The sequence below is a fragment of the Pseudorasbora parva genome, chromosome 11 (genome assembly GCF_024679245.1).
Source record: "Pseudorasbora parva isolate DD20220531a chromosome 11, ASM2467924v1, whole genome shotgun sequence".
Taxonomy (NCBI): domain Eukaryota; kingdom Metazoa; phylum Chordata; class Actinopteri; order Cypriniformes; family Gobionidae; genus Pseudorasbora; species Pseudorasbora parva.
In genome coordinates this window covers 24,051,936-24,069,724 of record NC_090182.1, presented here as the reverse complement: position 1 = coordinate 24,069,724, position 17,789 = coordinate 24,051,936, and the positions used below count along the sequence as shown (strand labels likewise).

The 17,789-nt window shown below is 37.2% G+C and overlaps 1 protein-coding gene across 6 annotated transcripts in view; it reads left to right on the top strand.

The window, feature by feature from the left end:
- gria2b (glutamate receptor, ionotropic, AMPA 2b) overlaps positions 1-17,789 on the top strand; it is a 71,730-nt gene that overhangs the window by 33,734 nt on the left and 20,207 nt on the right. For all 6 annotated transcript variants that reach the window (XR_010908356.1, XM_067457459.1, XM_067457455.1 and 3 more), the window contains exon 3: positions 13,695-13,934. Coding sequence is in view for 5 of the 6 variants with exons in the window: in XM_067457459.1 (XP_067313560.1) it covers positions 13,695-13,934 (240 nt within the window). In the remaining variant the exon portion in view is untranslated. The remainder of the gene's footprint in view (positions 1-13,694; positions 13,935-17,789) is intronic.

Below are 17,789 nucleotides of genomic sequence, written 5' to 3'. Positions count from 1 at the left end.
TAAAGTCTAAATATGAATTATATAACAATATTAATCAATAGTATGACAAAATTACTATTTTACTTTGCTAACATGACAAACATGTTGCTAGGTGGTTGCTAGGTTGTTCTTGATGGTTGTTATGGTGTTGCTAGGCAGTTGTTAGTTGTCACAGATGGTCACTATAATGTTTATAGAGTTCTTACTATGTTCTTTGCCTGATTAACACTTAGCTAATCACTGCTAGCATGTGTAGCATGTTGGAAGTGCTGTTTGCTAGCATGACATACAGACAGACAGACAGACAGACAAACACACACACACACACACACACACACACACACACACACACACACACACACACACACACACACACCACCTATTTTTGTGAAGTTTTGAGTTTTCGTTTAGGATTAATAGGCTTTTGAGCATGTTTTACCACACCTATTCTCCAAATGATCCTGTTATAGCTCCCCAAAGTGTAAAGTTCAACATGTTTTTGATAACTATTGATCAGCAGAGTCCAGAGAATCATACTGCTGTGGTTTGGTTCCGATCAGGCAAAAAAACCAAGGACTAGTTTGCAAAACGAGGTTTTTAACATAATTGTGAATATTTAAATAAATATTTGATTGACAATATTGGTTATAGAGGCAAAGTTGTTCAGTATGAGAAGATCTATCATAATATATGCATATTATGTGGCTGTTTTAACCCCACCTGATTAACGAGATGGAAAATACCATTTACAGCCAATACAGGCAATTCAACATAGGGAATACATGGTTTTCAAAGCTTTTTAACACACTTATAGCACCCCCTATACTCCGATCTCCATAAAACTTTGCATGTGTCTTTAACATGTTATGCCACATATACCCAATAATTTCCGTGAAGTTTTGAGTTTTCCCTTAGGATTTATAGGCTTTTGAGTGTATTTTGCCACGCCTCTTTTCTAAATGGCCCTGTTATAGCCATCCAAATGCAAAAGTTCAACTTTTTTTCAATAATTATTGACCTGGAGTGTCTATAGAATTGTCCTAGACTGGTTTGGTTCCAATTGGGTAAAAAACCAGGGACTAGTTCGCAAAAGTAGGTTTTTAACATAATTACGAAAATTTAATTAATGATTTTATTGACAGCAATGGTTCTAGAGGCAAAGTTGTTCATCATGAGGAGATCTATCATATGATATGCATATTTCATGGATATGTGGAACACCACGTGATTTCAAAGCCATAAAACTCGTTAGCGCCAACTAGTGGCCGATTTCTTTCAAATTTCTTACAAACCTCTAGGACCATGAGTCAAACATGCCAACTGAGTTTCGTTCTGATCAACCTCCATTAACCTTGTCTAATAGGTGCTCAAAATTCATTGGTCTATGACGGCCATGTTTTTTGAGATACACCAATGTCCTCATATACATACATGGTAGCTTGGGCCAAGACACGGCATACCAATTTTCAGGTCAATCGGACTAGCGATCGCGTGGTTATAGCTATTATCATGTTTTTTCCACATTATAGCGCCACCAAGTGGTCAATCTTCACGTTTTTTTTATCGTGACCTCAGAATGAGTCCATACACATGTGTACCAAGTTTGGTGAAGTTATCTCATTTCCTTCTTGAGTTATAGCCTCTTTAGTAAAATAGGCTCCGCCTTAAATGTACATTTCCACGCCCCTTTTCGTTCATGAGTCAAAATTTCACCATATTTTTGATAATTATTGATATTCAGACCAGACAGAACATTTTGGCACTGGTTTGGTTCTGATATGTCAAAAAACCAGGGACTAGTTCGCAAAAGTAGGTTTTTGACAAAATTCAAAATGGCGGAAAAATTTGCATACCGGAAATAAAATACCTCCTATGTTTTTTGTTCGGCTTGAGCCAAGGATTCCAATGATGTAAGACACTTGATTGTGCGACAATGGGTTTTTGAGATATAAGCAAAATAGTGACTTTTTTTTTGTTTTTTGCGCTATAGCGCCACCTATTGGCCAATCTGGCTCATAATTTGAGAACCTCTCCTCGATTTTTGGACTACCTATTGACAAAGTTTCAAGTCTCTAGGCCTTACGGTTTGGTCTGCACGATGAGTTTTACGGCAGAATAATAATAATAATAATTAAAGCTGCGAGCAGCATTTAGCGGGGTTCAAGCCATTTAAGGTCTTTAAGCATTTGACACCTTTTGCATGAAAGGCTTTTAAGCACTGAATGAATTTGAGAGATATCAGGTGAAATGAAGTGATAAACTGACAAAATGTGATTTTAAATATTATAATAGTGACTTTATAAAGTCTAAATATGAATTGATTAGGAGAGTGCAGAGAATCATACTGCTGTGGTTTGGTTCCGATCAGGCAAAAAACCTTGGACTAGTTTGCAAAACGAGGTTTTTAACATAATTGTGAATATTTAAATAAAGATTTGATTGACAGTATTGGTTATAGAGGCAAAGTTGTTCAGTATGAGAAGATCTATCATAATATATGCGATTACAGAGATGGAAAATACAATTTACAAGCAATTCACCAGAGGGAATACATGGTTTTCAAAGCTTTTTAACACTTATAGCGCCCCCTATACTCCGATCTCCATAAAACTTTGCATGTGTCTTCAACATGTTATGCCACATATACCCAACAATTTTCGTGAAGTTTTGAGTTTCCCCTTAGGATTTATAGGCTTTTGAGTGTATTTTGCCACACCTCTTTTCTAAATGGCTCTGTTATAGCCATCCAAATGCAAGAAATCAACTTTTTTTTTGATAATTATTGATCTAGAGAGTCCAGAGAATTGTCCTAGACTGGTTTGGTTCTGATTGGGCAAAAAACCAGGGACTAGTTCGCAAAAGTAAGTTTTTAACATTATTGCAAATATTTATTTAACGATTTAATTGCCAAAAATGGTTCTAGAGGCAAAGTTGTTCAGCATGAGGAGATCTATCATATGATATGCATATTTTGCCGATGTGTGCAACACCACGTGATGGCAGAGCCATAAAACTCGTTAGCGCCAACTAGTGGCCGATTTCTTTCAAAATTCTTACAGACCTCTAGGACCATGAGTCAAACATGCCCACTGAGTTTTGTTCCGATCGACCTCCGTTAACCCTGTCTAATAGGTGCTCAAATTTCATTGGCCGATGGCGGCCATGTTTTTTGAGATACGCCAATGTTCTCATAGACAGACATGGTACCTTGGGCCAAGACACTGCTTACCAATTTTCAAGTCAATCGGACTAGCGGTCGCATGGTTATAGCCCTTTTTGTGTTTTTTCCATGTTATAGCGCCACCAAGTGGCCAATCGTCGCGATTTTTTTATCGTGACCAAAGGCTGAGCCCATAAACATGTGTACCAAGTTTGGTGAATATATCTCATTTCTTGCTGGAGTTATAGCCTCTTTAGTAAAATAGGCTCCGCCTTAAATGTACATTTCCACACCCCTTTTCGTTCATGATTCAAAATTTCAACTTTTTTTTGATAATTATTGATAGTCAGACTAGACAGAACATTTTGGCACTGGTTTGGTTCCGATATGTCAAAAAACCAGGGACTAGTTCGCAAAAGTAGGTTTTTGACAAAATTCAAAATGGCGGAAAAATTTTCATGACGGAAATGAAATCGGAGATATACGTTTTGTTCGCCAATGTCTCAGCTTTCCAATGATATAAGACACTTGAGTGTGGACCAAACGGTTTAGGAGTTATGAGCCCTTTTGCGCAATTGATTGCTATAGCGCCACCTATTGGCCAATCTGGCTCATAATTTGATAACCTTTCCTCGATTTTTGGACTACCTATTGACAAAGTTTCAAGTCTCTAGCCCTTACGGTTTGGTCTGCACGATGAGTTTTACGGCAGAATAATAATAATAATAATAATAATAATTAAAGCTGCGAGCAGCATTTAGCGGGGTTCAAGCCATTTAAGGTCTTTAAGCATTTGACACCTTTTGCATGAAAGGTTTTTAAGCACTGAATGAATTTGAGAGATATCAGGTGAAATGAAGTGATAAACTGACAAAATGTGATTTTAAATATTATAATAGTGACTTTATAAAGTCTAAATATGAATTGATCAGGAGAGTGCAGAGAATTATACTGCTGTAGTTTGGTTCCGATCAGGCAAAAAACCTAGGACTAGTTTGCAAAACGAGGTTTTTAACATAATTGTGAATATTTAAATAAAGATTTGATTGACAGTATTGGTTATAGAGCTAAAGTTGTTCAGTATGAGAAGATCTATCATAATATATGCATATTATGTGGCTGTTTTAACCCCACCTGATTACAGAGATGGAAAATACAATTTACAGGCAATTCACCATAGGGAATACATGGTTTTCAAAGCTTTTTAACACTTATAGCGCCCCCTATACTCCGATCTTCATAAAACTTTGCATGTGTCTTCAACATGTTATGCCACATATACCCAACAATTTTCGTGAAGTTTTGAGTTTACCCTTAGGATTTATAGGCTTTTGAGTGTATTTTGCCACGCCTCTTTTCTAAATGGCCCTGTTATAGCCATCCAAATGCAAAAGATCAACTTTTTTTTGATAATTATTGATCTAGAGAGTCCAGAGAATTGTCCTAGACTGGTTTGGTTCTGATTGGGCAAAAAACCAGGGACTAGTTTGCAAAAGTAGGTTTTTAACATAATTGCAAATATTTATTTAACGATTTGATTGACAGCAATGGTTCTAGAGGCAAAGTTGTTCAACATGAGGAGATCTATCATATGATATGCATATTTTGCCGATGTGTGCAACACCACGTGATTGCAGAGCCATAAAACTCGTTAGCGCCAACTAGTGGCCGATTTTTTTCAAAATTCTTACAGACCTCTAGGACCATGAGTCAAACATGCCCACTGAGTTTCGTTCCGATCGACCTCCGTTAACCCTGTCTAATAGGTGCTCAAATTTCATTGGCCGATGGCGGCCATGTTTTTTGGGATATGCCAATGTTCTCATAGACAGACATGGTACCTTGGGCCAAGACACTGTTTACCAATTTTCAAGTCAATCGGACTAGCGGTCGCGTGGTTATAGCCCTTTTTGTGTTTTTTCCATGTTATAGCGCCACCAAGTGGCCAATCGTCGCGATTTTTTTATCGTGGCCAAAGACTGAGCCCATAAACATGTGTACCAAGTTTGGTGAAGATATCTCATTTCTTGCTGGAGTTATAGCCTCTTTAATAAAATAGGCTCCGCCTTAAATGTACATTTCCACGCCCCTTTTCGTTCATGAGTCAAAATTTCAACTTTTTTTTGATAATTATTGATATTCAGACTAGAGAGAACATTTTGGCACTGGTTTGGTTCCGATATGTCAAAAAACCAGGGACTAGTTCGCAAAAGTAGGTTTTTGACAAAATTCAAAATGGCGGAAAAATTTGCATACCGGAAATGAAATCGGAGATATACGTTTTGTTCGTCATGGTCTCAGCTTTCCAATGATATAAGACACTTGACCCTTAGAAGCAACGGTTTAGGAGTTATGAGCCATTTTGCGTTTTTGGTTGCTGTAGCGCCACCTATTGGCCAATCTGGCTCATAATTTGATAACCTCTCCTCGATTTTTGGACTACCTATTGACAAAGTTTGAAGTCTGTAGCATTTACGGTTTGGTCTGCACGATGAGTTTTACGGCAGAATAATAATAATAATAAAAATCAGTACAATTACAATAGGGTTTCAGCATTTCATGCTTGAACCCCTAATAATAATAATAATAATAATAAAAATCAGCACAAATACAATAGGTGTTCAGCACTTCGTGCTTGAACCCCTAAAAATCAGTACAATTACAATAGGGTTTCAGCACTTCGTGCTTGAACCCCTAATAAAAATCAGTACAATTACAATAGGGTTTCAGCACTTCGTGCTTGAACCCCTAATAATAATAATAATAATAATAATAATAATAATAATAATTGTCCACAAAAAGACTATTAAAGGTGATGTGTGTACTTTTTGTACCACTATTGTCTCCAAATGGAAGTGGGGGAAAAAGGAGAGAGAAGACTTTTTAATCAGTTTCCCTGAAAACTCCCTGTTCGCCACTGGCTGAATACAGAGTTAGCCCCGCCCCAAACTCACACCTCATTGGTTTAGCTACTGTCAGACTGGTATAATATCCCCCCTTCATTTTTTATCCAGAAAATAATGACATCCATCACTTGAACAGATCATTTGTTCATTTCATAGAAATCATTATATTTTGAACCAGAAAGGCACTCCATTTCTAGATGCCATGATTATGTGTTGAAGTCTCGAAGGTTAGGCTTTTGTCTGGTTTACCTCCCCCTGTCTTTTTAGCAAGCTTCTATCCGGTCTCTGTAAACAAGGATTGCTGGGAACTGAGGCTCTCTGTGTTTCCATGGAGCAGCTGCAGGAAGAGACTGTGAGAACCACATCCATCCCACAATGCTCCTCTTAAACCAATAGCAGGAATGTGTTCGCTCAGACATGTCTCCTCAGATAAACTTGCTTTTATACACAGAGACACATACGGACTTAAACACACACAGGACCAGACCGTAACAGTCAGAGCCTATTAAACCTGACCAAAACCAGCCATTTCAGCGTTCACATCCTTAGCGCATCATACTATGAAAAGTGACAGAGTAATTTACTGCCAACTGTAAAAAGAGAACCGCAATTCTGTTTGCTAACAGCATAAGCCCTAAACGGTTTGGCAAGCAGCGATAAGGTGCCATATGCAATACAGTGCAATGTCAAACGCATAAGAGGAGGAGGAACAGTCGAAATTATCATGTTAACAAATCAACATTTAATTAGATTGACTGTGCAAGTTCTCACTCAACATAAACAAACAAATAAGAAAATGAGTAAACAACAAATTAGAAATGATAATGAGGACGTAAGTGGGAGTTTAATGCTCTTGTGCAGCACCTATGCAATTTATCCATGTGTAGAAATGTTTCTTATGTGTGTAATTTATTGCGCCATTTTCCGCTTAATATAATTATTTGATCAAAGGTGACTGACATAGCATGGAGGCTAGAAAATAATCTCAATAGTGCACTCAACAAATTGTACTTAGTCAGCTTACAAGTCCATCAAGGAACAAGTTTTGCAGGGAACTTGATCGCAGGTCCAGGAAATGGAAGCCCTATAGAACAGAATGTGTCAGACACAAGAAAATAAGGCCAACTAATGAGGACAGCTAAATATACCACTACAGGCGTTCTGCTCTCTCTCTCTCTCTCTCTCTCTCTCTCTCTCTCTCTCTCTCTCTCTCTCTCTCTCTCTCTCTCTCTCTCTCTCTCTCTCTCTCTCTCTCTCTCTCTCTCTCTCTCTCTCTCTCTCTCTCTCTCTCTCTCTCTCTCTCTCTCTCTCTCTCTCTCTCTCTCTATCTCTCTCTGAAGGTTACCTTGCTTTCATTACACGAGGACACATTTAATATCATTACTATGATCAGGGCCAGCTAGTGTGCCCATATAGAGCTTTATCTGGACCATCATCATTTTCAAAGAAGCCATATACTAATTTATGTACCCAAGGCTAGAGAACAGCAATTCAAAAATTCGGTCATTATTTGTTGACCCTTGTTGTTTTGACGCTATTTGCTTTTGTTTGTTTTTCTGTGGAGAATGAAAGTAGGTTTTAAGAATCATTACAACTCTCCAAAAAAGAAATTAAAACAGCTTTTATGGTGATACTTTTTGGAACTGTTCAGGCCCTGGTCACTTTGAATTTTCTTTGTATGAATTTGGAATGTTATGGGGTGAAAAAAAAAAAACATTTCCTTAGGACATAAAGTTCACCAACAAAGCAAAACAATACTTTGAGTTCTTTAGCAGAATTAGTTGAAAAATAATTTCCATCCAAACTAGACAATCGTTTTTTCCTAAAAAAAAAAAAAAAGGGGGGGGGGGGGATTGTGTTTGGGAGGCGATCATCTTACTGAAAATGAAAATGAATGAAAAAAAAACACTCTATATATTCAAGCACCTTATTGCGACCTTTATTTACATAATAAAGTAATGCGCCATCTAGCTGATGTAAAAATAATTACAGTGTTGTGTTACGTCTGACTGTTGTTATCAAAATGCGTGTTCATTTTATTATAGTGTGTGGACTTTTTTTCCACCATTTACATTTAGCAAAGAAATATATATTTTTATTTACAACTACACCCACCCCATCCCTAAAACTACCCAGTGCTTTATAGTGCATACACACTTTATGAGTTCATGTGTTCCCTGGGATCTAACTCATGACTGCATGATCACATGTTGTTGTATATTGCAATCCTTTACTAGCCTAGAAATCTAGACACACCCTAGCGGCAGCAAATCTAATCTGCCGCGAGTGTCGTCCAGCAACTCTCAATACACGTCTGAGCTGTAAAAACCAAACTCTGGTCGGGCCAATCAGATCGTCTATAGAGTTGGTGGGCGGGGCTTAATATAATGACGGCCGAGTTGCGTTTGCGTGCTTAAAAAGTGAAGATGTGTTCGAGTTTTGCCGACCGGATACAGTGAAAGTTTAATCTTTCAACTAGCTCTGCTTCACCTTCGTTGCTCTGGTTGGTTGTAGCAATATCCAATTGCGTGCACACCGTGCAGAGGGAGTTTGAAAGAAAAACGTTTATCCCACCCCTCGGATTGAGCCCTACCAATGGTGAGTTTCCAGACCAAACATCTTGATGAAACATCTTTACAAATTGAGCTATGCAAACCTAAAAAGTTATGCAGATAAAATGGGTCCTAAGGGGTGTATTTCATGAACTAATATATTATCAATTGGGGTGCAACTTTAGTAAATGCTTTTATGGGTCATATTTCAAGAAAGTGACAAACGACCTATATAGGCGTATTGGTTGGAGGACATTGTAATACAGTTCGTAGATGGGAAAGAAGGAGGCGGGAACCGGCGAACATTTAACAACTTTCATTAAATAAACAAAACGAAAGTAAACCGTGGGCAGCCCCTCACGGACGACTGCCCGCAAATAAACGTAAACAAAACATAACATAAAATCCAGGCCTGGTCCTCTCTCGTCTTCCGCTGCCGTTGCTCCTCCTTTAATGCTCCCGTCCCTTGGCCGCGAGATGAGACCGGTGTGTCACGCAGCTGGTACTCATTACCACTCGTCACCGGCCGCTCTCGCGGTCCCTCGCCCCGCTGCTTGCCACACCACAGACATGTTGTGAAATGTATAACATGTCGCTTAATCGCTCAAATGGTGTTTCAACCGCGGAAAGACAATAAAACAGCTTGCAAACAATGTCACGTAGCATCTTATTTACCTCAGAACTCATTCAGTGTCCACAGCTGTTAGTTCACTAGAGAAGCAAACTATTTTGCTAAATATATGCACTTTATTAACCCTTTTAGTGATGTCTGGTTTATTTCATGTATTTTTAAATATATCTGTCATTAAAATGACAGCCACTGTGTATGAATGATTATTTTTCAACAACAAATTTTGTAAAACTGCTGTACCGAACTCGTACTGAACCATGACTTCAAAACAGAGGAACGTACTGAACCGTCAGATTTGTGTATCGTTACACCCATGAAAAAAAGAAGAAGAATCAGGGCGGGACTTGATTTTGTTCATCGGGAATTGATTGAATATGGTTTGCTCTAGCCAGAGGTGGACAAAGTACATAACTTCATTACTTGAGTAAAAGTAAAAGTACTACTGGTCAAATATTACTCCGTTACAAGTGAAAGTTGGAAAAAACTGATTTTTACTCAAGTAAAAGTACAGAAGTATTTGTTTTCAAAAGTACTTAAGTATAAAATAAATGTCCTCTTTTATGCCAATGCATTATTTTATTATTGTTGTATAAATGCACGCTGTCATCATTGTTTAAGTCATTCAGTGATGCTCCACCTGACATACTACCATACAACTAACTTAAACTCATTTAAATACTTGTATATAAGTTACAAAGCTCTTTATAAAGCTGCTGTCACTTTAAGGCCGAATGCACGGATCCAATACACTGATACACATCTGATATTCTCCCAACTTTACCATTGTCTTTCTCCCAGACGTTTATATTTTTAATATTTTATAAGACATGCACCAAGTGTATGCCAACTAAACTAATCTTGATTTTTTTTTTTTTTTTTACTGAAACATACTTTCAAAGTATGGCTATGGGTGCACACACTTGTGCCTAAGAACAGTCTTATTCTATTTTGCTATGAACAGATCAGTGTTCAAAAAAATTGGTAAAATGTATATGACCCTATAAGAGAGATTCCTGATAGACTGTCTGCAACAACAACAAAAAACCTTTTAAAGAAGGAAAAAATCATCCTCGAATTTCAGAGCTGCTACAGAAACGACTTTCGACCTTGATAGTAATTTAGTGGAGTAAAAAGTACGATATTTGTCTTTCAAATGTAGTAAAGTAACAGTCATACGTTTCCAGAAAAAATAATACTCCAGTAAAGTACAGATACTCAAAAAGTGCACTTAAGTACAGTACTCAAGTAAATGTACTTAGTTACTGTCCACCTCTGGCTACAGCTGTGATGTCATGTGACAGGTTGTCCCGCTCTGTTGGGCACGGATAAATCATTTATCCTTAAGACATATCAGTCTTTATTATGTTTCTTCGATTAAATGTAAAAATAATGATGATGAAAAATGAAAAAAGTAAGCAGAGCTTTGAAGCATTAGCTATTAACAACATGAAGTAATTTATCCTCACACTCCACTCATTGGGGTTGTTTCTGTATTCTAATGACTCTGTGCCATTGAAAAGCAGTCATATGTGACAGTGTCATTAATGGCTTCTTGGGTCTCTCATTCCGGCTCTGTATACGGTGGCGGTCTTGCTCTTGATTAAAAGGCTTAAATAAGACGTACATCTACTGTTCTTCCACACTTGATTGACTGGACCATACAAACATTTAAATGAACTCAAGTCTCAAGTTTCTGTTCATTACATAGCACATGCTGAGATATGAGTTTTATTGAGGATTCTTCAATTAGAGCCACTTTGAGCACTTGAAATCATACGTTAATCATGAGTTGATTTCAATATTCATATTAATAATGATATTAATAATCATAATGTAGAAAAAATGGTAAACAGATTGTAAATAGCAAATGCCTTTAAAATATAATTGTGTAAGATAGCTCTTAGGAAAAGGTAAAAGGAAGGATGTCTCTCATTTTAATATTTTTATTTTTATTAACACTTTCCCACCAGCGTTTAAAAAAAAAAAAAAGTTGCCAGCCACCACCAGGGTTTTTGACCATTTTCACAAAAATTGAATAGCCCATAGCATATTTAGTTTTATGAATATCTGAGCATGCAATATATCAAAAGAAAGAGCTGACCCTCTTCTTTTAAACATAAAAATACCTTTTTTATCAAAACTTAAATATGAATATTAAAGCAACATTTTGAACAAAAGGCTGAGAAAATCATGTTTTTCTAAAAGACTACATCCAGATCAGATTCAGAATGATTCTCATACACAGATGGAGTAGATTGAGTTCATCGACACCCTAATATGCTTGCACAGTCCTGTAGCTCATCCTGGGTCGACATTTTATTCAGTAACATTAGGAATTTTTGATTTATATGATGTTTAATGGTGATGATAACGTTATTTTACATATGCATTTGCTTTTATACGTTCACTTGTTTTACTGCGTCTTCCTCGCATGTGTTTTGATCAGGAAAATCAGTACTCATTTAGAAGATGTGTAATAGCACCCCCTAGTGTGGAAACCTGGAAAATGTTGTGTTTGGCTGGGAAGCATTTTATCGCAAATAACGGAAAATTCCATGTTTGGCGGGGAAAGAGTTAAGGGGAAGTCTAAGTAGAGGACCGATATTGTGAAATGATGGCAAATGTAACATTTCAACACTGTAATTAGGAAACAGTAATTACAGAGGCATACTAAAAAAAGGTATTACAATCTGCCCTTTGCAAGTAGAATATTTTTTTTCACCTTTAAATTCATATAGAGAGCAGAACAGTTCTCCTAAAGGAAGAATCACTCAGCATGTATTGAGGATGACTGCTAGCAATAATAGGCAGGATTTTAAAGAAACAGTCCCATTATTTTTATTCAATAATAGACAATTTAAAAGTGCATCTTTATCTGCTCTTGACATATTTTCTCACCTATTTTGTTGTAATACAGCTAGTAATTTGGGGGAAAAAATGCATTCATGTGCTGATGAGAATAATAAAAGCATACCATGGATGACATTTGAATTGAATATTGATACAATTTTTCTTTGTGCGCTTGCATCAGCCAAGCACTGGCCAAGATAGCAACCTAATGCAAAATGCCACATTTTGTTGATTCATTAGCCATATACCAGATGACCTGACCCGTCAGATAGCCTGACCTCTTCTTGGCCCTTTGATTGCTAGATCAATGGAAATGTTAAAATTGGTTATAGATAATAAAGTGTTAATGTTCGTCAATGATTTAACTAAAAGTGCAGAGCAACATACTCATTAAGGACAGGTCTAAGAGCAGCTGCTCACGCGCCGTGCATCTTTCATTGTATAAAATGTATACGTGGAGGTGACAGGCAGAAAGGTGTCTTGGGAAATAGCGACAGTCCAGGTTGGGGGTGGAAACGAAAATAGAGCTGTTGTGGGTGGAGTGGGGGAAGGGACCAAGCAGGGGAAAAAATCCAGAGGCTCTGAGCCAGATGGTCATTGATATAGAGGTGGCCCAGTTACAGTATGCTGTTCCATATGGACACACTGTACTTTAGCAGCTACTTTTTTAAATCTTGGTGTATTATATGAGGTGAATTATACTTGTGCATGGCATCAGTGACAGCAGGACTCATTAGGTGTTGGAACCATTTCTTATTAGTAATATTGTTTGCGCTTGCTCACATACTCCTGAGGCTGCCTGTAGGACAGGGGATATGGCAGTGGTTAGTACCACTATCAATATATAAGACACCTTTATAAGACATTCCCAAGACACCTTTCTGCCTGTCCCCTCCACGTATACATTTTATACAATGAAAGATGCACGGCGCGCAATATATATATATATATATATATATATATATATATATATATATATATATATATATATATATATATATATTTTTTTTATGGCTTTTTAATTTACTAATTTAACTATATGATCAATCATAAAGTCATCATTTGATTATGCTTCAGTAATAATTCTTGCTTCTGCTTACTTCACATCATATGGAACAATAAAGTGTATAGTGCTCAGATTCTCAAATTCATTTAATCAGTCCATTAAACAATTTTAGGGGGTTTGTTCATGTTTTTGTTTTTGTTTTGTTTTTTGCAATAAATTGCAGATCGAGTTTTACATCTTTTTTTAGGCCATACCATAAAAAACAAAAAACAAAAACACTTAAATTATTGATGTATAGCATCATATACCTGAAGATTAAATGGCAATGTTAACCAGTTAATATTGCATTGTTGTTTATGGATACTCTAGATACAGTGTATAATTTTGAGATCAAACAAAAATGGGTCACACTGTTGATTACTGATGCAAGAGTAATACAAACTTTTTTAAATCTTTTTTTTTTTTAAATAATTCTTAACAATCACTTCATTAATGACACTTACCGATTTTAATTTTTTTCTCTTTAGAAACCTTGAGGAAAGGGGGATGGATTCTAAAGTTTGTGGAAGACTCATTGATTAATTGACTAATTGATTCTCTTTTTTTCCAGTCTGTTCTCAGTTCTCAAGAGGAGTTTATGCTATTTTTGGATTTTATGACAAGAAGTCAGTGAACACAATAACGTCGTTCTGTGGGACACTTCACGTCTCCTTCATCACACCAAGCTTTCCCTTGGATGGAAATCAGCAGTTTATCATTCAGATGCGACCAGACATCAAAGGTCCTCTCCTGAGTCTCATTGAGTACTACAAATGGGACAAGTTTGCCTACCTGTACGACAGTGACCGAGGTAAAGCACTGCACTGCATTATTCAATACCGTATGAACATGAGAAGAGAAGAGAAATTATAGATGTACTTTTCAATGGGACTCAATGGATGAAGCCATTTCTCTAGATTTTATAATATGATAAATCAGTAAATGAAATCCGCACAGTCTTGTTGGTTGTCAGTTAAATGGGGCTAAAATGATACAGACATGGTAAATTCACACATATTTTAAGTATATTAAGGTCAAAAAGCATATCTACAGTGAACACAGGCTTGTTTTGAACATTGAGCAAGAGTGGCAGTATCCAGTGGGCTACAGAATTATTAAAGCTTCATTTTGTGTTTGTTGGACCCCCTGGCCTTAGTTTCTCAGTTTTTTAATTTGCCTCAAGCATATCTGTCTCTCTCACTCTCCATTTTTTCAGTCGCCCTTTCTGTCTCACTCATTTCTCCGTGTCACCCTCCCATATCTTTGATGGTTGCGGAGGTTGTGATCTCTGTGGCTCAAATGAGAATGGTTGATGTGGTGTCATAAATATCTGTAATGGGGATGGTTTATTAACTGTGAGCCTGCTACTTTTAACTTTCCTGTGATGAAGATCAGTATGCACACAATGTTTCATTTATAATTTATTAATATTAATTATGTATGCATAACCCAATGCCCGCCCCCCCCCCCCCCCCCCCCAAAAAAACCCCTCTCTTTATATGCTTTTGCATGCATGCGTTTGTGGTTGTTTGCTTTTGTTGCGGGCTGGATGCATTATTTATTTCAGACTCGTGTGGTAGTGTGTGTGGTATATAAACGTGTGTCAAGGTGCATATTTCATCACCTGTCATACTAATTAGGTCAATCGACGCTGCATTCCCATGGCAACCATTGTGCTGTGTGTGTTATTAATGTGTCAACGTTACAGCGTGAGAGCAGCAGCACAGTGCCTGTGGTCATGATGCATTCCACTGGTGAGATCTTTTTGACATAAATGCAAACTTAACGCCACATCCAGTATTTCACTTTTCCATTTGTGCAAATAATAGAGAAGATAGAGGGTGCGTAATAGAATATGCACTGCATTTTATAAGAATAGGATACAAAATATATGATATGGTATGTGAAACACAGGGTGAATAAAAGTACATAATTTCATATTTAGAGTTTATTAGTTTAAATCAGTGAATAAACAACACACTTACCAAGGCATCACTTTTGGTCACATCAAAACTGAATGCGCTTAAAATTACTTGATGGAAATGAGGATTTATGAGTGAGCTAGTTTATAGCGGCACTTCCGTGTGTCTGCGACCATCATTACTCTTGTGGTGTTCATAGAGGGTTTGAAAGAAGGTGACTATAAAAAGTAAATGATAAGAAAGGGCAATAATAACAAATAAGCTATATGAAATATGTGTGTATCTGTACACACAAGTTAACAAGTTAACATTATGATATGACATAGCCAGCACGTCGTGGAGGCTTGTTTACGTTTTTAACCAATGATATATCAGATCTTTATTTGACACCGCTTTCAGCCAATCATTGTCTGACCAGAGATCTCGGCAGTAGATGCTATGCTGCTGCGTCCCAATAAAGATTCTAGAGCAGGGTTTTTTTAGGCAGATTCAGCGCAACTCCAAAAAGGAGGACAAATGAGTGTCCGGCTTGATGCTTCAATCCGGACTGTCCGCCAAAATCCAGATGTATGGCCACCCTAACTACACATACACTTCAAAACATTAGATTATTCTGCGCTGAGCAGCCTTGCCAGTGCACAACCCACAGAAAGATGATAATTTTACAAATAACTGCAATTGCATGTTTCAAACAGAGATGGTGACAAAGGTGCACAACTCACAGAGAATCTGCAGTTGTAAAGGGGTGGTTGCATGCAATTTCACTTTTTTAACTTTAGTTAGTGTGTAATGTTGCTGCTTGAGCATAAAAAGAATCTGCAAGGTTACAGCGCTGAAAGTTCAATGCAAACGGAGATATTGTCTTTTAAAGTTATGGCAGTTTATTGCCTACAAAAAATTTTTCGGAGGGATGTGCTTCATAGAAGCAGGAAGCAAATGAGCTGTTCAAAGGACAGTGGAGACAGCGGTGTGGAATAAAGGTCAAATATAAGAAAAATATGGCGTTAAAAAAAAAAGAAAAAAAGTATTAAGACATGTTATACTGCGCACCATAAACACAATCAAGCCTAGAAAAAAAACACGGAACCATACCTTTAAAACAATTAATTTGTATTTTAAAATAAAAATACTGCCAAGCTTCTGATTGGGTGGCCAGGCCCCCCGTGGAGCCAGGCCTGATTTTAATATATTTTCAAATGTAATTTTTTCCTGTGATGGTAGGCAGAATTTTCAGAATCCTTTAGAAATCATTATAATATGCTAATTTGCTCCTTCTTATTATAATCAGTTGAAATCTTTTGTAACATTATAAACATCTTTACTGTCAATTTTAATCAATTTTACCCTTGCTGAATAAAAGTAATACAAGTATTTCTTTTAAAAAAACAAAAAAACAAACAACATACTGACCTTAAACTTTTGAATGTTAGTTGCGCTGAATTATTATATAATAATTACAATTATTTTTTCTTGCCAATAGTCCCAAGTATATGGTAAAATAGTTTTGTAAAATGTGTAACTATATATAGTAACTATATAACTATTAAATAGCTGTAAAATGTGTAACTATAAAACCTAAAATGAATATGAATTTATATTAGACAAAAAAGGGACTTTGCCCACCACACACAACTGCATTTAAGCATGGATAACCTTCAGAGATAGAGGCATACACACTTGTTGTTGCATTAAATATGTTGTGAATGTTTTAGTAAAGAAATTGCTGATGGGTTAATAAAGAGTTTATTCAAGCCTGATATTGAGCACTTAAGCAGGAAACAAATTCATAATTTATATCCCCAGAAAGGCTTTTATTTTTAAACTACAGAGCGTGGAAGTGAAAGTGACTGGTGGCCAGGATGTTAGGTGTTGTACTTATATAAATTGTGCGAAGATTCCAGCTTAGTGTTTCCTTCAGTGGCATGGATGTGAATACATGGTGGATTCTTAAAGCATGCTGGTTGCTTTCTGCAGGACAGTTGATGTCTTTAGATACCTTTTAGATCACCCACCTGACAGAGATGCTAGCATCCCTTTTGTACTCAGTGTGATGAGCACTGAAGTGACTGCAGCTGAGGGTCATTTCATCACCCTGCCTGCTGCCCATGTGGATCTGGTGTGGTGCTGTCCGTGGTCCTGGAGTGCATGAGACAAGGGACCCAGAGCGACACACACACACACACACACACACACACACACACACACACACACACACACACACACACACACACACACACACACACCGCCTCACTTTCTAGTGCCTGTTAGTTGGTGTGTTGTAATCAGGGACAGGTGCATGACAAACAACAGCAACAGCAACAGAGAAATATGCTTACGACTGGAAACAACATAGAGCATCAGAATCCCTGTTTCAGCAGGCCGTTCAAGTAAAACCAAAGTTTGTCTGGATTGTGCTTTATTTTTTTGAGCTTGGGGGGTATTAGAGACAGTCCCTGCTCCTAGTCTCCTTAGACTTTATCTTCTTTTCATGGGTTGCTAAAGTGTCTTATATAATCAATAAATGATTGACTGTGCACAAAGACTAATTCTCCCTAACTGTGAGACTCATCCATAACCTCGGCATAATTGGGTTGGCTAATTAAATCAGCCTGACACCTCTGACGATCTACAAAGATCCAGCTGCGTAGTGCTTATAGAAAGACAACGACATAATGTAATACAATTGACATAAAAATTCAATGAGGGGACCCCATACCAGGAAACAAATAGACAAATATTGGACC